Here is a 23,640-nt window from a genome sequence, read left to right as displayed (position 1 = left end):
CAGGTCATCTCTGCATTTGGGACTGTCTCATATTATCCTTTGAGCGCCATTACCCATGCCTGATGTTCACATCACAAAAACTTGGTTTTGGGATTTGGTGTCATTGTGGTTTGATGTTTGTTATTGGACGACATCATTCACTGAAAGGGAACAGGCTATAATAAATGAATACATGAAAACTGTAATGCTGTAAGAAACATGGAGATAGTTTGTCCATAGGGCGAGGAGAACTAATCCAGTGATGACTCTTGTGCTTCCTATAAAAAAATAATGATTCTCAGTTGCATAGATATGTGGTTGTGCAAATGAATCTTGCAAACTTGCTGTAATAGTGTGAAATTAAAATACTGCATATCTGGAAATCTGAAACATTCAAACAGTCATCATCTGTGAGGAGTTTCCTGTTATGGCATAGAAGTAGGTTTTGCCCATCAAATCTATGTCAGCTGTCTCTGATCTGCCACCTGATCCTTCTCCATGCTAGAGGGAATTTAAATAGCCAATGAGCCTGTCAATCCTTGGGATGTGAAGGAAACCCATGTGTTCACAGGGAGAACATGCAGCCTGCACATAGGCAGCATTGGAGGTCAGGATCGAACACGGGCTGCTGGAGCTATGAGTTAGCGGCTCAATGAGCTGACTCGCTGTGCTTCCCTAACATGTCTGATGATAAAATAAAACGAACTTGAAGTTGCAAAGGAAAGAAGGAAATGTTTATGATTGATTGGGGACCAAGAGCGACTGAAGGAAGTGGTGGGGCTGGCTGGGAGAGGGTGGTGAATAACAGACTTTCTATGGGAAGGTGTGGGTAGAAAGTGAAGTGTAAAATCTGAAATACTGGGAAAAGAAACTTTTCTAGCAACGAACAATCTACTAGATGAATTAACTAGGTCTTAGGTTTAAACCTTGCATCAAGTTATTCCTTCTCTACATACCACTACTCCCTCTCCACAGATTGTTTGTTACTGCAGATTCTAGCATGTGCATCTTTTGTGTCTCCGGGACAAACCCCTGAAGGCTTAAAATGGAAGGACCACAACTGGGATGGCAGTGAAATAGTTGAATTCATTGGTGTCTTAAGTATCTCAAGCTTGTATTGAAATTTGTTGGAGCAGTGCAGGAGGCCAAAGATGGTGTTCAGAGTGAGATGGGATGAAGATTTAAGGTGTCAGGCTGCTGGAAGTTAAGGATTACATTTTGTAGTCAAACAATATGTGTTTGTTATTGTGGAAGTGTGCACTGGCTACAGGACACCAAATTGTAAGAAGTTTAAGTGAGGGATACAAGAGACTAGAGATGCTGGAAACCTGGAGCAAGATATAAAGGAGTTGGAGGAACTCAGCAGTCAGGCAGCATCTATGGAGGGAAATGGACATTCAATGTTTTGGGTGGGGACCCATCTTCAGGACTGAAAAAAGGGAGATAGGCAGTATAAGGAGGTGGAGAGAAGGGAGTAGAAGGGGTGGAACAAGAGCTGGTGGGAGATGGGTGGATCCAGGTGAGAGGGAGGGAGGAGATTGTGAATGATGTAAGAAGCTGAGAGGACATAGGTGGAAATGAAGCAGGGCTGAAGAAGATGGAATCTGATAAGAGATGACAGTGGAGCATAGAGTAAAGGGAAGGAGCTAGAAAGAGGAACCAGAGGGAGGAATATGTGGACAATGAGCAAATTCAAAGAGTAGAGCAGGGGAAAGAGATGGGGTGATAGGGCCAGTGGGAACTGAAGAAAAATAAGGGGAAGGGACAGAAGAGTGGTTACTGGAAGTTAGAGAAATTGATGATCATGCAATCAGGTTGGAGGATACCAAGGCAGGATATGAAATGCTGTTCCTTTAATCTGCGTCTGGCCTCAGCTTGGCAGTAGAAGGAGGGTGTGGTCAGACATGTTGGTGTGGGAATGTGAAGTGGAATTAAAATGGCTGGCCTCTGGGAGATTCCAGTTCACTGACGTAGAGGATTTATCACAATGGGTGCAACTAAATTACACCAATCACATAAAAAATGTTGGTGGAACAGCAGGTCAGACAGCATCTATAGAAAGAAACATTTGGATCAAAACCATGGAGACTGGAAAGGACAAGGGAAATGGCCAGTATAAAAAGGTAGGAAGGAGAAGGGGTGGAGTAGGAGTTGGATAAGTGGATCCAGGTGAGAAACGATTTGCTGCTTCATCCTGAATGTTTAGTGGCTGGATGGGAGAAAGGGAAGTGGTAAGAGAGCAAGTTTTGTACTTCCTGCAGTTATGTAGGAAAGGTGCTGCAAAATGGGAAATGGGATTGACGGGAAATGAGCCAGAGTCCTGAAGGAAACAGTCCCTATAGCATGCCAGGAGAGGAAGGGAAGAGTTCCCCTGAAGGGAACAGTCCCTATAGCATGCCAGGGAGTGGAAGGGAAGACACTGGTGGAATGCGGTGCAAATGCTAGAAATTCCTGTTGAATGTGGAGGCCAGTGGAGTGAAATAAGGGGAATCATATCCTTGATCTCAACTGGGAACAGTGGGAGCAGGAGTGCAGCAAATAAGGTAGACTTGACTGAGACCCTTGTTACCTGTGGCAGAGAGAAAGCAAGGTTGAACAAGAAGGGAAGATACATCAAGATCACTGGTGAGGAAAGTGGTGTTCACTAGAACAAGTGGGCAAAGAAGCCGGGAGAATGGAATCGAGTCATTATTGCAAATAAAGTGCTTTCTTGATCTCAGCTGACCAATAAACATGGAAAATTCTTAAAGGGTCAAGGGGCTAGATGCAAGGAAATGTGTCCCTTGGGCTGTGGAATCTATGATCAGCGGACATGTTGAGAAGAGGAAGTTGTTTAGGACTGAGATAAGGAAGGTGTGGATGATCGATCATTATGTTCTTTTAAAATAGAGATTGATAGATTTCTTGACAAGGAAATGAAAGGATTTGGGGATAGTACTGAAAAAATGGCACTGGGTGAGATCAGTCAGGATCTTGGTGACTGGTGAGGCAGCTTGAAGGGTTGGATAGTCAACTCCCACTCCTGTGTTTTACATTCATATATCCTTAAGTGGGAACCCTTGGGTGAATTGCCTTTCCTTCTGAATACTGTTTGTTATTTTAGGTTCAGGCAAAAGAGTGTACAGCACATCAGGTGATCTGAAAGATAGGAGCCCTAAAGGGTAACACTTCCACAGCTGAGGGCAACGTTCACAGCTCGGCAGAAAGGAGTAGACCTATCATCAAGCCAAATTCAAAACATTTATTACATAAAACAGCCATTGAAAGGCATAAAATTCAAGGCTCAGTTTAAAATAAAATCTCCACGAGACTGAATCAAATCACTGAGTCATATATTGACAAAAGCGTGATGTTCTTTTTATTTATGTGTGTGAGAAATGACATAAGTGAAATTTTGTTCAGGTGAGAGATAAAGTCACAGCTTAATATAACAGTGCCCACTGTGTTCAGTATCATTCTGGCTCATCATGAACTTGGAACTGAGCCTGATTGAGTCATGTATTGTCACTGCCAAGAACCACTGCCCATTGAGTTAATTCAGTATCAACCACACTTCATATGGTTATTCTGTCTCATCCTGTTACTGTGGAGTAATACTGTTCACAGATTTCAGTATCAACCCCACTGCATTTGAGCTCTGGTCAATCTCCTCTTGTCACTGTGGCATATCTCTGTCTACAGGTTTCAATATCAAACCCACCCTGTGTGGCTCTACTCCACTATTGTCACTGTGGAGGAACACAGCCCATAGGCTTCAACATCAGCCCCACTTCATGTGAGATCTGGTCTATCTCATCCTATTACTGTGGAGCAGCACTGTGCAGAGCGTTCAGAATCAGACCCACACCATGTGAGCTCTGGGTCTATCTTATGTTGTTCCTGTGCAGTTGCACTGTCCAGAGGTTTCATATCAGATCCACACTGTTTGGCCTATTCCTCTGGAGTAAAGTACTGAACAGATATGACCAACACCATCAGAATCAAAATCAGATTTATTATCATTGATATACATACGATGAGAAATTTGTTGCTTTGCAGTAGCAGTACTGTGCAAAGACTTAAAATTTAGCACATTGCCCCAGAGAAAGCTTCTGTTATCCGCATCTCTTGAGGCACCACATCTTGAAACTGTTGTCAGTGGTGGGGAGGTTGTGCCCATGATGGATCTGTAAGTCTAAAGCTCTCTGCAGCCTCTTGTGATCCTGGGGATTGGAGGATCCATGCCAGGATGTGATGCAACCAGTCAGAATCTTCTCACTGTACATCTACAGACATTTGCAAGAGTCTTTGGTGACATACCAAATCTGTCCCAGGATAGATCCCCTGATATTGATGCCTAGGAATTTGAAATGCTCACCCTTCCTACTGCCATATATGTCTTTCAGTTGTCTAGGTGCTCCAAAGTAGAGTATAGAACTAGTGAGATTGCACCTGCTGTAGACCTGTTGTGGAAGCAGGCAAATTGCAGAGGGTCCAGATCCTTGCTAATGCAGGAATTAATTCTAGCCTTAAGCAACCTCTCAAAGTATTTCAAAGAAGGGGTTGCTAACAGGTAATGGTCATTGAGACAGATCAACATACTCTTCTTTGCACTGCAATGATTGCTTCCCTTTCAAAGCAGATGGCAAACTCAGAATACAGCAGTTGAGAAATTGAGGGTGCCCCTGAATATTCCAGCTGGTAGTTGGCAATGCTTTTCAGTACTCAGCCGGGTACACTATTGGGGCCTGATGCCTTGTAAAGGTTCACTCTCTTGAAAATGTTTAGCCATCGGTCTCTGAGTCACCTGGACCAGATAGACTACATTCCAGAGTTCTGGAAGAGGTAGCTGAAGAGATTGTGAAGACATTAGTAGTGATCTTTCAAGAACTGGAAAATCACAAATGTCACTCTTCTCTTTAAGAAGGGAGGGAGGCAAAAGAAAGAAAATGATAGACCAGTGAGTTGTTGGAGTGATGTTGGAGTCCATTATTAAGGATGAGGTTTCGGGATATTTGAGGGCATATGATAAAATACTGTAGGCCAAAGTCAACATGGTCAAGAGGAAACCTTACCCTGAAAAATAGTTTGGAACTCTGAGGAAATAACAGGCAGGATGGACAAAGGGGAGTCAATGGATGTTGTTTACTTGAATTTTCTGAAAGCCTTTGACAAGTTGCTGCACATGAGGCTGCTAAACAGGATAAGAGCCAATGGTATTAGAGGAAAGATATTAGTATGGATAGATTGACTGACTGGCAGGAGACAAAGAGTGGGAGAAAAGAGGGCCTTTTCTGGTTGGCCACCTGTGACTAGTGGTGTTCTACAAGGGTTGGTATTGGGACTATTTTTTTCATGTTGTATGTCAATGATTTGGATGAAGGAATTGCTGGTTTTGTGACCAATTTTGCAGACGATACAAAGATAGGTGGATGTGCAGGCAGTGTTGAGGAAGCAGGGAGTCTGCAGAAGGACTTAGAGAGAATAGGAGAATGAACAAAAAAGTGGCAGATGGAATACTGTATAGGGAAGTGTATGGTTATGTGCTTTGGTAAAAGGAATAATGGTGTAGATTATTTTCTAAACAGGGAACAAATTCAGAAATCAGATGTGCAAAGGGACTTGAGAACACTCGTTCAGGATTCTCTAAAGGTTAACTTGCAGGTGGAGAAAGGTATATGTAATGTTATCATTCATTTCAAGAGGACTAGGATACAAAAGCAAAGGTGTAATGCTGAATTTTTGTAAGGCATTGGTCAGACCACTCTTGGAGTATCGTGAGCAGTTTTGATCTCCTTATCTGAGAAAAGATGTGCTGACATTGGAGAGCGTCCGTAGGAGTTCATGAGAGTGATCCTGGGAATGAAAGGATTAGCATATGAGAAGTGTTTGTTGGCTCAGTGGCTGTACTCATGGAGATTAGAAGAGTGAGGGTAGATCTTATTGAATATTGAAAAGCCTACATTGAGTGGACAGAGTGAACATATTTCTTATAGTGGGGACGTCTACAAGCAAAGGTCATAGCATCCGAATATAAGGACATCCCTTTATTCTGCTCCTATGTCTTATGGTCTTATGATAGCTCACAATCACCCTTCCATACTGAATAGAGGGAGTTTGGAAAGCTACTTGAGAATCTGTGTTTGATTTCTCCATTGTAGAGGAGATCACATCGTGCACTCCAAATGCAACATCAAGTTAGAAGTAGTGCAGGTGGTTCTCCAATTCTCCTGGAAGAACTTCTGGGACCTCAGATGGTGGTTGGGCATAAGGTAAACAGCAGATGTTACACTAGATATAATCTGTTGAATGTGGAGGTGAATGTAATGAGCAGCAATTAACAATGTAAACCCTACTTTTGTTCTTTTGGGAGGAGAGATGGTGAGAGTAGAAATGCAAGAAATCAAGTAGATGTGGCTGAGTGTCCTCTTGGTCATGGCAGAGAAAGTCATAGTTCAGGGAAAAGGCAGACTGTTGCAAGGGGGTGTTGGGGAGCAGACCCAAATGCAGGACGCAGACACTGAAGTAGTATAAACAGGACTATGTTTATTAAGAATTACCAGGGGGTCCAAGGAGCGAGGACAAAATGTCAACATGGATGTAAACTCTGAATAACAAACCGGAAAACCAGGACTAGAACTTGGGACTTGGACTTGACTGAGAACACGGATCATGACTCGGAACTCGGGTCTTGGTAGGGACTCGGTACCTGGGTCTTGACTTGGTTCTTGACGTAGAACTTGGACTTGGCTTGGCTTGGACACGGACTAGAATGGGAACTTGGGTCGCGGCAGGGACTCGGTACCTGGGTCTTGACTTGGCTCATGACTTCGAACTCGGACTAGGCATGACCTGGAGCTCATACTTGGCTAGACCTGGGACTCGGACTTGGCTTGACCTAGGACTGACCTGACTTGACTTGGAACTCGGACTTGACTTGACTTGGGCACAGAGCCGGGACTCCTCCTTGGTGTGAGTTTCTGCTGTCGAGCTTCTTGGTGTGAATTTCTGTTGAGTTCCTGATGCTGAGCTTCTTGGAGTGAGTTTCTGAGGGGATGGTCCAGTAAAGGAATAACTGAACCCCGGAGCTATTTATGTTGCAAACCCGAAACGTGAAGCAGGTGCCTCAATGGAACACAGGAAAACAGAAACAACCGGAATGCGGAATCCATGGACCAGACCATGAACTGGAATGCAGAGCCCACGGACTGGACCATGATACAGACACCTTAAAAATCCATGTGAGCAAGGAATTTCAAACACCTGGTGTATATAACAATATTTTAATCCAATCTGATTAGAAAATCTCATAGTCAGAGCCTATACAGTGAATAAGGAGAAAGCAGGGTGAGAAGAGGTCCAAATGAAGGGTCTCGACCTAAAGCATTGACTGTTCATTTCCCTCCATAGATGATGCCTGACCTGTTGAGTTCCTTCAGCATCCTGTATGTTCTCTTAGAGCAAGTGTAGTGAAGATAGCTGTGAGAGCTGGGGACTATTTATCCTATCCCCTGTGATGATGATAAAAATATCAGGAGAGAGTAAAGAAAAAACATCTGAAATTAGGGACAGGGTGGAAAGGTGATAACATTTCTGAGTTTTATATGAGTGCAAGAAACAACACTACCCTCACATGGAACAAGCCTAATCATGAACATCCAATGAAACTGAAAGTGAAAAGTTTGGTGTGTGTGCCGTCACGTAGCAGGTGTGGGATGGAGATGAATTTCTAAGGGCAGTGAAATTTGAGAAGGATACTCGGCAGGAATTCTCTTTCAGAAAGATACTCCACACTTCAGTAGTTCATGCACTTGCTTCTATTGACCTCCTCCAGGGTAATTAAGACAATAATTAGAGGACATGTCGCAAACAATGCATAAAGTTCCTCTTGATTACAAGTGCTGAAGGCTTTTGTGTGCAATAAAGACAGTAATGTAGAGAAATTGATGCCGCCCAGATTCCTCTTTGAGTCATCACGCAGAGAAGATCATGCCTATGAATGAAACCTCTCTGATTTGAGGAGCAGCTCTCTGATTATTGAAAGGAGATAGATTAGGAGGACAACTGTGATGTCTTTTCTTCAAGCAGTCTGCATGATGTTCCCTCCCAGTCACTGCAAATAGATTTCCTCCTTTCTTTAAGGTAGTCTGAATTACGGGATCTTTGAGGTCACCAATCAGTTATATGAAGATAACCATGTTATAGTGGATGACCACATGTCACAGTTTCTTAATGACAGCAGTTAGTGGTTACTAATGAACTTCAGCACTTTTCTTAAAAGATGATGTTCATACATAACTGTCCTGCAGACTTCAACCCAAAGTGTGTGGGGTTGTTCAATTCAGACTGAGAAAGACTAGAAATTTCAATTTTAAAGCTTAAGGAGAAGTCATGTTCGATTTAGAGCTCCAAGTGCACATCATTAAAGTTCATTAGTCGGGAATGAAAATAATCAGAGTATCTAACAAAATGGTCCCCACTGTAATTAGAAATCTGGGATTGATTGGCATCTCCCGAGAGCAAGGGGTTTAGGTGGTGTGGAGTTTGTAAGGTGTGTTCAGGAAGGATTCCTGACACACTATGTAGATAAGCCTAGAAGAGGAGAGGCTGTACTTCTTCTGGAATTGGGAAATGAACCTGGTCAGGTGTCAGGTTTATCAGTGAGAGAGCATTTTGGAGATAGTGATCACAATTCTCTCCTTTACCATAGCATTGGAGAAGGATAGGAACAGGCAAGCTAGGAAATAGTTTAATTGGAATAAGGGAAAATATGAAGCTATCAGGCAGGAACTTAGAAGCATAAATTGGGAACAGATGTTCTCAGGGAAATGTACGGCAGAAATATGGCAAATGTTCAGGGGATATTTGAGTGGTGTTCTGCACAGGTACATTCCAATGAGACAGGGAAAGGATTTTAGGGTACAAGATCAGTAGTGTACAAAGGCTGTTGAAAATCTAGTCAAGAAGGAAAGAAAAGCTTACGAAAGGTTCAAGGAAACTAGGTAATGATAGAGATCTAGAAGATTATAAGGCTAGCAGGAAGGAGCTTAAGAATGAAATTAGGAGAGCCAGAAGGGGCCATGAGAAGGCCTTGGCGAGCAGGATTAAAGAAAACCCTAAGGCATTCTACAAGTATGTGAAGAACAAGAAGGTAAGACATGAGAGAATAGGGCCAATCAAGTCTGATAGTGTGTATGGAACTGGAGAAGATAGCAGAGGTACTTAATGAATACTTTGCTTCAGTATTCACTATGGAAAAGGATTTTGGTGATTGTAGGGATGACGCAGCTGATTGAAAAGCTTAAAAATATTAAGAAAGTGGATGTGCGTGAGCCTTTGGAAAGCTTCAAGTCGGATAAGTCACTGGGACCAGACGAGATGTACCCTAGGCTACTGTGGGAGGCGAGGGAGGAGATTGCTGAGCCTCTGGCAATGATCTTCACATCATCAATGGAGGCGGAAGAGGTTCTGGAGGATTGAAGGGTTGCAGATATTGTTCCCTTATTCAAGAAATGGAGTAGAGATAGCCCAGGAAATTACAGATGAGTGAGTCTTACTTCAGTGGTTGGTAAATTGATGGAAAAGATCTTGAGAGGCAGGACTTATGAACAATTGGAGAGGCATAATATGATTAGGAATAGTCAACATGGCTTTGTCAAAGGCAGGTTGTGCCTTATGAGCCTGATTTTTATTTTTTGAGGATGTGACTAAACACGTTGATGAAGGTAGAGCAGTAGATGTAGTGTATATGGATTTCAGCAAGACATTTGATAAGGTACCCCATGCAAGTCTTATTGAGAAAGTAAGAGGGCATGGGATCCATGGGGACCTTGCTTATTGGATCCAGAATTGGCTTGCCCACAGAAGGCAAAGAGTGGTTGTAGATAGGTCATATTCTGCATGAAGGTCGGTGACTAGTGGTGTGCCTCAGGGATCTGTTCTGGGACCCCTTCTCTTTGTGATATTTATAAATGACCTGGATGAGGAAGTGCAGGGATGAGTTAGTAAATTTGCTGATTTTGGATTATGAGAACACTCAGTCCTCATTTATTGTCATTTAGAAATGCTTACATGCATTAAGAAATGATACAATGTTCCTCCAGAATGATATCACAGAAAAACAGGACAAACTAAAGACTAACACTGACAGAACCACATAATTATAACATATAGTTACAATAGTGCAAAGCAATACCATAATTTGATAAAGAACAGACCATGGGCACAGTAAAAAAATAAAAGTCTCAAGTCCCGATCGACTCCCAAGTCCCCGATAGCAGGCGGCAAAAGGGAGAAATTCCCTGCCATAAACCTCCAGGCACCGTCAACTGCCGATGCATTGGAAGCACCCGACCACAGCCGACACTGAATTCGTCCATCCGAAAACTTCGAGCCTCCAACCAGCCCCTCCGATACAGCCTCCCGAGCGCCATCCTCTGCCGAGCGCCTTCGACCTTGCCCTGGCCGCCGAAACAAGCAAAGCCGAGGACTCGGGGCCTTCTGCTTCAGAGATTCCAGACCACACAGTAGCAGCAGCAGCGAAGTGGGCATTTCAGAAGTTTCTCCAGATGTTCTTCTGTACTCTCACGTCTGTCTCCATCAATTCAGAATTGTGCATGGTCCCCTACTTGACAGATTATAGAAATCATTCACCAGAGAGGCTGCGCGCACTGCGTCGCGCGGCCATCTTCTCCATAACACAAAGGTTGGAGGTGTTGTGGATAGTGTGGAGGGCTGTCAGAGGTTACAGTGGGACATTGATAGGATGCAAAACTGGGCTGAGAAGTGACAGATGGAGTTCAACCCAGATAAATGTGAGGTGGTTCATTTTGGTAGGTCAAATATGATAGCAGAATTTAGTATTACTGGTAAGACTCAGCAGTGTGGAGGATCAGAGGGATCCTGGGGTCAGAGTCCATAAAACACTCAAAGCTGCTGCGCAGGTTGACTCTGTGGTTAAGAAAGCATATGGTGCATTGACCTTCATCAATCGTGGGATTGAGTTTAGGAGCTGAGAGGTAATGATGCAGCTATATAGGACCCTGGTCAGACCCTACTTGGAGCACTGTGCTCAGTTCTGCTCGCCTCACTATAGGAAGGATGTGGAAGCCATAGAAAGGGTGTAGGGGAGATTTACAAGGATGTCGCCTGGATTGGGGAGCATGCCTTATGAGAATAGGTTGAGTGAACTCAGCCTTTTTTCCTTGGAGCGACGGAGGATGAGAGGTGACCTGATAGAGGTATATAAGATGAGAGACATTGATCGTGTGGATAGTCAGAAGCTTTTTCCCAGGGCTGGAATTGCTAGCACGAGAGGGCACAGTTTTAGGGTGCTTGGAAGTAGTTACAGAGGAGATGCAAGGGGTAAGTAGTGGAGGGATGGGTTAGTAAATTTGCTGATGACACAAAGGTTGGAGGTGTTGTGGATAGTGTGGAGGGCTGTCAGAGGTTACAGCGGGACATTGATAGGATGCAAAACTGGGCTGAGAAGTGGCAGATGGAGTTCAACCCAGATAAGTGTGAGGTGGTTCATTTTGGTAGGTCAAATATGATGGCAGAATGTAGTATTAATGGTAAGACTCTTGGCAGTGTGGAGGATCAGAGAGATTTTGGAGTTGGAGTCCGAGTCTGTAGGACACTCAAAGCTGCTGCGCAGGTTGATTGTATGGCTAAGAAGGCATACGGTGCATTGGCCTCCATCAATCCGTGGGATTGAGGTTAAGAGCCGAGAGGTAATGTTACAGCTTTATAGGACCCTGCTCAGACCCCACTTGGAGTACTGCACTCAGTTCTGGTCACCTCACTACAGGAAGGATGTGGAAACTATAGAAAGGGTGCAAAAGAGATTTACAGGGATGCTGCCTGGATTGGGGAGCATGCATTATGAGAATAGGTTGAGTGAACTCAGCCTTTTCTCCTTGGAGCAACGGAGGATGAGAGGTGACCTGATAGAGGTGAATAAGATGATGAGAGGCATTGATCCTGTGAATAGTCAGAGGCTTTTTCCCAGGGCTGAAATGGCTAACACAAGAGGGCACAGTTTTAAGGTGCTTGGAAGCAGGTACAGAGGAGATGTCAGGGGTAAGTTTTTTATACAGAGTGGTGAGTGCATGGAATAGGCTGCCAGCGATGGTGGTGGAGGCAGATATGATGGGGTCTTTTAAGAGACTCCTGGATAGGTACATGGAGCTTAAAAAAACAGAGGGCTATGGGTAACCCTAGGTAATTTCTGAAGTAAGTACATGTTTGGCACAGCATTGTAGACCGAAGGGCCTGTATTGTGCTGTCGGTTTTCCAGGTTTACTGTTCTATATAATGAGAAGAATGTTTTACTGCAGTTATCCTCAACTCTGGTTAGATTACATCTGGAGCACTTTGGGCACTATACTTCATTGATGATATACTGGGTTTGGATGGAATATAGTGCTGATTCCATAGCAGGAAACACTTCTTGCAAATGCTGGCATGAAGTTGACACTCTTTTTCACCAAAAGTAAAACATGTTAGTGTAGGTTTTTGCAAATAAAACAAAGTAAGGTGTTTTATGTTATGAAACCTGTAACACATTTTATTGAACTCCCAAACCTAAAATCAGAAGTATGCTACAAATCCTTACGTAACAACATCATCACATCAGACCAGCCTCTTAAAACGAAACCCCAACTCAATGTCGGTGGTTGTGAATTATGTACCTTTCTCCCAATTTCATTACCCTACACAGTTCCCACCAGAATTCACTAAAACCAGCATTGTGAACTTGTCTGGACCTCAGACGAGCCGCCTGGCTCAGGTCCTCTGTTCCATGGGTGGAAGAACCACAGGTGCATTTGGCTCATCTGGAGGTGCATTGACATGCTCATGGTCATGTTGTGACACCAGGGGCATGGCAGTGGAATACTCCAAATCTTGGTGGGCCGATTTAAGGCAATCTACTGAAATATGTTCAGGCTTACCCATTTATCTATGATAAAAAGACTTTTCTCCCCATTCCAAAATGCGGAAAGGGTCATTGTAAATGGACATAAAGGGATGTTGGTGTGCGTCATAGTGGATGAAAACAAACGAGGCAGAATGTAGGTAACAGAAACAGAAACCCAAGAGTGCTGTACCCAAGAGTGATGGGAGGTAGGAATAGGTGAAAAGGAATTGAATTTACTGAGGAGGGTGAAACACTGTTGAGAGGCCGACCAGGCGGTGTGGCTTTAGGAATGAAATCACCTGGCACTCGTAATGGCTGCCTATATAGCAACTCAGCCGCGGATGACTGCAGGTCCTCTTTTGGAGCAGTTCTGAGCCCCAGAAGGAACCATGGGAGATGATCATGCTAATACTCAGAGCAGCCTTTAAGGAGCAGTGAATAAGTTCAGCAGCTCATGGAATGAAGCGGTGAAAAAAATTTACCATACCTAAAAACTCCTGTAGGTTTTTTTGTAATGTGTGTTGGTAGGAAATCCATAATAGCGGCTACTTTTGATGGGATGGGTTTTGCACCTTCTGTGGAGATGTGGTGGCTGAGAAAGTCAACGGTTGATGCCCCAAACTGCCATTTAGCAGGGTTAATAATCAACCCATGTTGGTTTAAGTGCTCAAAAAGTGTGCGGAGATGAGATACATGTTTGAATTTGGAAGCACTGGCAACAAGCATGTCATCCTGGTAATACAGAGTCCATCACCGTTGGAAAGTCTGTGCTGCATCTTTCAGTTCAAACAGCATGTGCAGAAACTCAAAAAGGCCAAATGGGATTATTAGAGTTGTGTTGAGAATGTCCTCCAAGCACACAAGCACCTGCTGGTACCTCCTAACTAGATCAAGTTTGGAACTAATTAACTTTCCAGCTAAACATGCTGTGAAAAGTCTTGGATGTCCAAGACTGGGTAACGATCGAGGATGGTGGCCTTGTTAAGGCATTAGTATTCACCACATGTCTGTAAAAGGTGAGTTTTCAGTGATTGGTATTTTTCGTGTTCAGGTGGGTGTTCAAGCAGACTTACCATTCTCGCAGCTGTGGAATTGCTGAGTGATGCTACTACGTAGTAAAATTTGGTGTTGTCGGCAGTGATTTTTCGCAGAGCAAATTAGGCCTTAGTTTGTACAAAACAGGCGATGCCATTTTGCTCTGAAAACTCCAGCAGCTTCAAATGACTGCATTGGCTGACGTGTTCAATAACTCTGGAATCATCCTGTCATGTCGGGTTCACCAATGTAGGTTTTCACAAATAAAATGAAGTTAAACATTTTATGTTTAATGAAACCCATAATCATAAGAGCTAAAAATCCTTATGTAACAACATCATAATATCAGACCAGCCTCTTAAAGTGAAATCCCAATTCAGTGTCGGTGGTTGTGAATTATGTACATTTCTCCCAATTATGTTACCCTACACAAGCATTATTCATAATTTTAAACCTTAGAACAGCAAAAAAACTTGATACTGTAAATCTGAAATAAAAAATCAGTAAACATCAATAACACTCAGCAGGCCAGGCAGCATCTGCAGAGAGAACAGAGTTAATGTTTCAGTTCAGAGATGAAGGGGCAGAATGCTTCCAGCATTTCTACTTTTACTTCAAATCTGAGATTAGTAGATTTTGGATAACCAAGGATGTGAAAAGATACAGAGGTAAGATAGGAGAATGAAGTGGGTTATGTGGGTCCTTATAAAGCTATTGAACAGTCATCTCGTGCAAGAAATGAACTCTTGACCTCACAATCTACATTGTTATGACCTTGCACCTCATTGTCTGTTTGCACTGCACTTACACTGTAATTGTAACAGTTATTGCTTCCTTCGTACTACCTCAATGCACTGATGTGATGAAATGATCTGTATGCAAAATAAAGTTTTTCACTGTACCTTGTACATGTAACAATAATAAACCAATACACCTCAAAGAATAGGAAAACAGACTAGAAGAGCCAAATAGCCAGTTCCTTTCCCTATGTTCCTGAATATCTTTTTCAACAACCTGCTTTTCACTGTTTGTACAACCACAAGATTAGAGGAACAGCACCTCATATTCTGCCTTTGATGGCACAAACATCGATTTCTATGACTTCTGGCAATCATTCCCCTTTCTTCTTCCTTTTGTTTTCTCTTTTCTCACCAGCCCCCATCAACCCTTCTCTTTCCCCTACCCAGCTCTCTCAATCTGACCATCACCCACTCATTCCTCTTTACGACCGTTTTTTCCCTTTATTCCATGTTGCACTGCCTTCTCCTATTACAAACGTACATTCCATTTTCCTTATCCCTTTGTTACTTCCACCTATCACTTCCAAGCTTCTTACATCATTTCCATTCTCCACTCCCTCCCCTGCATGTTGGCATCCATTTCCCCCACCTTTTTCTACTATCTCTTTCTTTCTTGACCCAAAATATCAATTGTCCATTTCCTCCATAGATGCTGGCTAAATCACTGAGTTCCTCCGGTATTTTGTGTGTGTTACTCATGATTTTCAGCATTTGCAGTTTTTCTTGTGTCTTGAATTGTTATATAAATATACATCCAATATTTATCTTTATATTTATATTTATATAAATATACATCCCGCTCTGGTCTTCTGCCTGCTCTGGATCTCTTTATCGCTAACTGCCGACGGGACATCAACCGTCTCGACTTCACCGCACCTTGTCCCCATTCCAACCTCACTCCTTCCGAACGCTCTGCTCTCCACTCCCTCCGCACTAATCCTAACCTTATTATTAAACCCGCCGATAAGGGGGGCGCTGTTGTAGTTTGACGTACCGACCTCTACCTTGCCGAGGCACAGTGACAACTCGCGGATACCTCCTCTTATTTACCCCTCGATCGTGACCCCACTAAGGAGCACCAGGCCATTGTCTCCCACACCATCACCGAATTTATCCGCTCAGGGGATCTCCCATCCACTGCTACCAACCTTATAGTTCCCACACCTCGCACTTCCCGTTTCTACCTCCTACCCAAGATCCACAAACTTGCCTGTCCTGGCCGACCTATTGTCTCAGCTTGCTCCTGCCCCACCGAACTCGTTTCTGCATACCTCGACACGGTTTTATCCCCCCTTGTTCAATCCCTTCCTACCTATGTTCGTGACACTTCTCACACTCTTAAACTTTTCGATGATTTTAAGTTCCCTGGCCCCCACCACTTTATTTTCACCATGGATGTCCAGTCCCAAAGGTCTCAAAGCTCTCTGCTTCTTTTTGGATTCCAGACCTAATCAGTTCCCCTCTACCATCACTCTGCTCCGTCTAGCGGAATTAGTCCTTACTCTTAATAATTTCTCCTTTGGCTCCTCCCACTTCCTCCAAACTAAAGGTGTAACTATGGGCACCCATATAGGTCCTAGCTATGCCTGCCTTTTTGTTGGCTTTGTGGAACAATCTATGTTCCGTGCCTATTCCGCTATCTGTCCCCCACTTTTCCTTCGCTACATCGACGACTGCATTGGCGCTGCTTCCTGCACGCATGCTGAGCTCGTTGACTTTATTAACTTTGCCTCCAACTTTCACCCTGCCCTCAAGTTTACCTGGTCCATTTCCGACACCTCCCTCCCCTTTCTAGATCTTTCTGTCTCTGTCTCTGGAGACAGCTTATCCACTGATGTCTACTATAAGCCTACTGACTCTCACAGCTATCTGGACTATTCCTCTTCTCATCCTGTCTCTTGCAAAAACGCCATCCCCTTCTCGCACTTCCTCCGTCTCCGCCGCATCTGCTCTCAGGATGAGGCTTTTCATTCTAGGACGAGGGAGATGTCTTCCTTTTTTAAAGAAAGGGGCTTCCCTTCCTCCACTATCAACTCTGCTCTTAAACGCATCTCCCCCATTTCACGTACATCTGCTCTCACTCCATCCTCCCGCCACCCCACTAGGAATAGGGTTCCCCTGGTCCTCACCTACCACCCCACCAGCCTCCGGGTCCAACATATTATTCTCCGTAACTTCCGCCACCTCCAATGGGATCCCACCACTAAGCACATCTTTCCCTCCCCCCCTCTCTCTGCATTCCGCAGGGATCGCTCCCTACACAACTCCCTTGTCCATTCGTCCCCCCCATCCCTCCCCACTGATCTCCCTCCTGGCACTTATCCGTGTAAGCGGAACAAGTGCTACACATGCCCTTACACTTCCTCCCTTACCACCATTCAGGGCCCCAAACAGTCCTTCCAGGTGAGGCAACACTTCACCTGTGAGTCAGCTGGGGTGATATACTGTGTCCGGTGCTCCCGGTGTGGCCTATTATATATTGGCGAGACCCGACACAGACTGGGAGACCGCTTTGCTGAACACCTACGCTCTGTCCGCCAGAGAAAGCAGGATCTCCCGGTGGCCACACATTTTAATTCCACATCCCATTCCCATTCTGACATGTCTATCCACGGTCTCCTCTACTGTAAAGATGAAGCCACACTCAGGTTGGAGGAACAACACCTTATATTCCGTCTGGGTAGCCTCCAACCTCATGGCATGAACATTGACTTCTCTAACTTCCACCTCCCCCTTGTACACCATCCGTTATTTATTTATATACACACATTCTTTCTCTCACTCTCCTTTTTCTCCCTCTGTCACTCTGATATACCCCTTGCCCATCCTCTGGGTTCCCCCCCCCCTTGTCTTTCTTCCCGGACCTCCTGTCTCATGATCCTCTCATGTCCCCTTTGCCAATCACCTGTCCAGCTCTTGGCTCTATCCCTCCCCCTCCTGTCTTCTCCTATCATTTTGGATCTCCCCCTCCCCCTCCAACTTTCAAATCCCTTACTAACTCTTCCTTCAGTTAGTCCTGACGAAGGGTCTCGGCCTGAAACGTCGACTGCACCTCTTCCTAGAGATGCTGCCTGGCCTGCTGCATTCACCAGCAACTTTGATGTGTGTTGCATCCAATATTATAATGTGAATACATTTTGTACAATGTTTACTTGTGTTAAAGATGTATGCAACAAGGTATTTAATAATCATTTAAATTTATTTCTGATAACTATTGAAACTAATTCTAGCTGCTTCCTCAAGAGTTCTGCTTCCCTCTGCTCTTGGTCTAGTTTCGATCCAAGGGAGAGTACTCAGCACCACGTAACATTGTCCCTACTGTTTTCTCTTTCCTCTGTCCACAGGTACGTCATGGCGTGATGCTGGTGGGCCCCACCTGTGGCGGTAAGACGGTAGCTAGGATGATTCTGCAGAAGGCCCTGGTCATCCTGCCAGGACTTGTTCCAGAGGCCATGGCTGAGGCCAAATCACCCTCGGTTAGTGAATTTTTTATTCATTACAAACATACTATGAAGGGCTGCTCAGACTAAACCAATATCATTATTGGCTCTAATATCATGACAATAAAAAGGCTTTGAACTTTAAAAAGCATAAAATAATAGAAAGATATAACTCAGAAATGGCCCTTCAGCCCACTAGGTCCATATTGACCATCACCACCAACTTGCATTAATTCTAACTTAATCCTGTTTTAATCTTCCCACATTCCCAACAACAATTTCTAACTCCCCCACTCCCCTTCAACCAAGATTCTACCACTCACCTACACTAAGGCAATTTACCATAGCCAATTAATCTATTGGCCATCAAATCTTTGGGATGTGCAAGGAAACCAGAATATCTGGAAGAAGTTCAGGGGTCACAGGGAGGAAACACTGGGCTCATAATCTACACACAGACAACACTCAAAGTCAGGTTTGTCCCCGGGTTTCTGGAGCTGTGATGCAAGGGCTTGAATAAGATCCCGAGGAGGTGAGATGTTGTACCTGCTGTATGAAATTAGTTCACATCATCTTCCTACTGTAGTGGTTGGGTCTCATGCCACTCAAATGTTCTCTTTGCAGTCCAGATCCAGACCAGGATTGGCAATGACTGGACACTCCCACTTATTCCTAGTGGAGACTCATTAAGGTGGGATGACGCAATCCTGAACTCATTTATGTAGAAATCCCCAGAGAAATTGAGAAGATGATGTTGCTTGAGTGCTGGTCTACTCCTGACCTGGTGATCACGGAAGTGTGATAACCTTCAACAGTTCACTCCACGACGCAGGCAGCAATGAACATTACTGGTATTCTGTAACAATATGTTAACTATCATCACTGATTTGTTTACTTCCAAGCTGCTCATCATTGAGGGGCAACTGAGCCTCAGTCAATTCAACACAAACTCTGTCAAAGTGGGAGAGGCAGTACTGAGGGAACGTCACACTGAGGAAGGGCAGTAATGAGGGAGTGTCATACTGTGAGAGTGGCAGCACTGATTGAACTCTAATTGGAGAGAAAAATTCGAAACTCTGAGGTGCAAAAGGACTTGAGAGTCCTCATGCAGGATTCTCTAAAACTTTAATTTGCAGGTTGAATCAGTGGTGAGGAAGACAATTGCAAAGTTAGCAATACAAATGCAAAGCAAGGATGTCATGTTGAGGCTTTATAAAGCACTAGTGAGGCCTCACTTGAGTATTATCAGCAGTTTTGGGCCCTTATTTAAGAAAGAATGGAGAGGGTTCAAAGGATGTTCACAAAAATTATTCTGAATGAAAAGCTTATCATATGAGGATTATTGGATTTTTCTGGGCTTGTACTCACTAGAATTCAGAAGAATAAGGGAGAATCTCATTGAAATCCATCAAATGTTGAAAAGCTTCGATAGAGTGGATGTGGAGAAGATGTTTCCTATGGTGGCGAGTCTAAGACCAGAGGACACAGCCTCAGAAGGATGCCCATTTAAAATGGAGATGAAGAGGGATTTCTTCAGCCAGAGAGTGGTGAATCTCTGGAATTCATTGCCACAGGTGGCTGTGGAGGCCAAGACATTGGATATATTAAAGGCAGAGGTTGATAGGTTCTTGATTAGTCAGGGCATGAAGGGATATGGGGAGAAGGCAGGAGACTGGGGCTGAGAGGGAAATGGATCAGTCATGATGAAATGGTGGAGCAGATTTGATAGGCCAAATGGCCTAATTCTGACCCTATATCTTATGGTCTTAATGCACATTGTTGGATGGGCAGTACTGAGGGGGGGTTGCACTGTGCAAGGAGCAATGCTGAAGGATGTTGCACTACAAAAGAGCAACACTGAGAGTGTGGTGCAGTGCTGTGCAATCAGTATTGTAGGAGTGGGTCACTGGCAGAGGGCTTTTATTGGGTTAGTTTTGCATGGTTTGAAGGCTCACACTTAAGGAGAACTGCATTGCCAGTGAAGCAGTGAAAATGGGGGATTTACAGCTCTGAACAAGTTTTGTTTTAGGGGAGGTACTGAGTGAGTGTTGCATACTTTTTCTTGCCCATGTGAGTTTCCTTATTTTAGGTTCTGGGAGTCAGATTTTTAATTCCTGGAAACTTTGGAGCAATTCCTAATCAATTAGCAACCAAAGATCCAAACCATCCTGAACATTTAATCCATCCATTGTTGCTTCATCATAAAGTGTCAACATGATGTACTGTAACAGCTCGTCAAGGCATTTTGATAGTACTTTCCAAACAAACTATCTCTGGCACCTAAAGCAAGAAAATGCTAAGAAACACCATCACCAAGTGTTCCTACATGTCACAGACCACATTGGTTTAGAAATATAATACCCACCTCCATTTTCAATTATCTAAATCCTGAATACTCTACCCAGCAACACTTAGTCTACCTTTCCTATGTCGACTTCTGATAGGCCACTCTTGGAATACTGAACTTCTGATAGGCCACACTTGGAAAATTGAACTTCCGATAGGCCACACTTGGAATATTGAACTTTTGATAGGCCACACTTGGAATATCGAACTTCTGAAAGGCCACGTTTGAAATATAGGAAGGATGTGAAGGCCTTGGAGAGGGTTCAGAAGATGGTTATCAGGATGCTACCTGGATTAGAAAGTACTAGTTATAAGGAGAGATTGAACAAATTTGGGTTGTTTACTCTGGAGTCTTGGAAGCTGAGAGAAAATCTGATAGAAGTTTATAAAATTGTGAGAGGCATAAATAGAGTCTGTCTGGTTATAGGCTGGTCAGTGCTTTTCCCAGGGTAGAAATATTGAATAATAGAGGGATTAATTTTAAGGTGAATGAAAAGTTCAAAGGGCATCTGCAGGGCAAGTTTTTACACAGAGTGTGGTGGTTGCCTGGAACATGCTGCTAGGGAAAGGTGTGGAAGCAGATATCACAGTGCATTAAAAAAGCTCTTACTTAGACACATAAATGTGCCTGGAATGGAGACCCATGGATCATATGCAGGAAGAAAGGATTAGATTCATTTGGCTACATGCTCAGCATTGACACAGTGGGTCAAAAGGCCAGTTCCAGTGCTGAACTCTTCTGTGTTACATATTCTAAAATCCCACATATGAATGGCAAAAAAGAATCTCACCTGGAAAACTTCACTCTAAATCCCAGAGATGAAGGACAATTTCAAACCTCTCAAACTGTTTCCAAGATTTTTCTGTATCCTCCACAGAGTTCCATTGGTAAGAAAGGCAAGGTGGAGACCTTCACTGTGAATCCCAAGTCCATCAGCGTTCGAGAGCTCTATGGGTATCTGAACCCAAGTACAATGACCTGGACTGATGGTCTATTGGCACAGGCAATGCGAAAGTTTGCCAAAGACCTTCACAAAGATCATGGCCATGAGCCTGAGACGAAGCTGACTTCTCCTTCGTTCAGCAATGTAGAGAGGAGTTGGACTGAGCTCCAAGATCACAAGAGTCAGGAAAGAGAAGGTAGGTGCATCTGAGCAAAGAGGTTGCTAAAGTGTAATTAGTCCACATCTACTACCCCTCCCTCACCATTTTCTGTGTCGCCTTTTCAAAGAACTTAATCAAATTTAGGAGTTTCCAGAGACATGCTGACTATCCTCAGTCAGTCCTTACTTTTCCAGATGCACGTAGATGCTGCCACTCAGAATTTCCTGTGGTAACTTCCCCAGCTCTGTTGGCTAGGCTCATTGGAGACATTCAGACACACTTACAAACGTAAATAACTATTAAGAATCTTTAAAACTTTTATTGGAAATGTAGAATAAAAATCCATAACACTCAAAAGCAGTTAAATACCTCAAATTTTAATAAACAAAATCAGGCATTCCCATTGAAATTGATGGAGGAGCTGTCTCTGCCCGGCTCAGGAATTCATTCTGAATGGAAGAGGTAACCTAACCTCAGACTCTCCTATTGCATGAGGTAAGGTACTCAGGGCAAATGAAAATCAAAACACTGTAGATGCTGGAAATCTGACATTAAAACATAAACTGCTGGAACTACCTAGCAAGTCAGGCAGTGCCTGTGGGAGGAGAAACAGAAATAATGTTGCAGGTCTGAGACCCATCATCAGATCTGTTCCAGCAAAGGTCATCATTATGAACCTCGACCAACTGGGGCATGCCCTCTTCCAGATGCCAACAAACAGGAGGTACAGAAGCCCAAACAATCTCTTCCCCACTGTTATATGGGTTCTCAAGCCGACCTAAAAAAATCCTAATTTTACATTTTTGTATACTTCCCTCAGCTTGTACTAATGCCATTATTCATTGTATCATTTGCTTATTTTGTCATGTAAGTTATGTATATCTCATATTTGTAAGTTACTGTGCTGCTGCAAATGAAATGAATTTTCAGGCATTTATACTCTGGGGTATGTATGCCCATGACAATAAACTTGAAGGTTCTCAGACCTGAAATGTGAATGCTGTTTTCTCAGAAGCTGCTTGACCTGCTGAATGCTCCCAGCATTTTCTATGTTCATCTCATAATGTTGACCACCAAGCTTCTGCATTGTTGTGAAATCATTGTGACAAAAGGTTATCTGCAGGTGCTTCATGACCTACTGGATGTTCCCACCTTGATCTGGGTGGCTTGCCGGATCATTCCAGAAGGCACATAATGTAAATTTGGTGACTGATTTGCTTGTAAGGATGAATGATTTAATCTCTTGAGGAACATTATTGAACCATAAAAATTTGGTCTTGTCAGGTTCAGGCAGATCCAGAGAAATGTATGTTAACAATGGGCTGAATAAGAAATAGAAGCAGAATTTGGTTTTTCAGGCCTTCGTGCCCGTTGTTTCATCAGTAAGGTCATGGCTCATCTTTCACCCTTTGCCACTTCGTTACAATAACCCTGTGTCCCTAGATTCCCCCTAACATCTAAAAATCTATAAATTTCTGCAAGCTTTTCTAAAATCTGCCGCTTTCTGCACTGCTCCAGATATGACACTGATGAACAGTTGGAGGTGGATAATCATGGATGGCCCTGTGGACACAGTCTGGATTGAAAACCTCAACACGGTGCTGGATGATACAAAAACCCTGTGCCTATCTAATGGGGAACGCATCAGTTTTCCGCCTGGCATGAGGCTCCTGTTTGAGGTGGACAGCCTTTCCCAAGCCAGCCCTGCCAGTATCAGCAGATGTGCCATGGTCTATATGGTAAGATATCATCTGCACTAGTACCAGAACAGAAATAGCAAAATGCATGTACTTGTGAACATTTGAGAGATTTAATTATTTGTGGAGAATTAAGTCCACTGTGGAATTAAGCCTACTGCTTCAACTACATAAGATGAAATGTCAAATTGTGCTGTGGATATTGTTCTCTGCAACAGGATTTAAATGGGTTTGAGTGTTTGGTGAAAGCCTGGAATTTATTGTCAGAAAGTGTTGGATCCTGCACTTTGATAAGAAGGATCTAAAGGTGAATTATAATTTAAATAGCGAGATACTATGAG

General features: G+C 43.6%; 1 protein-coding gene across 1 annotated transcript in view; it reads left to right on the top strand.

The window, feature by feature from the left end:
* Window positions 1-23,640, top strand: part of LOC140193014 (dynein axonemal heavy chain 6-like) — a gene marked incomplete at its 3' end in the record, with an annotated part of 382,778 nt that overhangs the window by 223,351 nt on the left and 135,787 nt on the right. Inside the window, exons 32-34 of the mRNA XM_072250467.1 lie at window positions 18,057-18,173; window positions 21,377-21,638; window positions 23,121-23,341. Of these exons, the coding sequence (XP_072106568.1) occupies window positions 18,057-18,173; window positions 21,377-21,638; window positions 23,121-23,341 (600 nt within the window). The remainder of the gene's footprint in view (window positions 1-18,056; window positions 18,174-21,376; window positions 21,639-23,120; window positions 23,342-23,640) is intronic.

This window comes from Mobula birostris, unplaced genomic scaffold (assembly GCF_030028105.1).
Source record: "Mobula birostris isolate sMobBir1 unplaced genomic scaffold, sMobBir1.hap1 scaffold_348, whole genome shotgun sequence".
NCBI classification, from domain to species: domain Eukaryota; kingdom Metazoa; phylum Chordata; class Chondrichthyes; order Myliobatiformes; family Myliobatidae; genus Mobula; species Mobula birostris.
The sequence above is the reverse complement of the archived record's forward strand: the minus strand, read 5'-3'. Positions and strand labels throughout refer to the sequence as shown.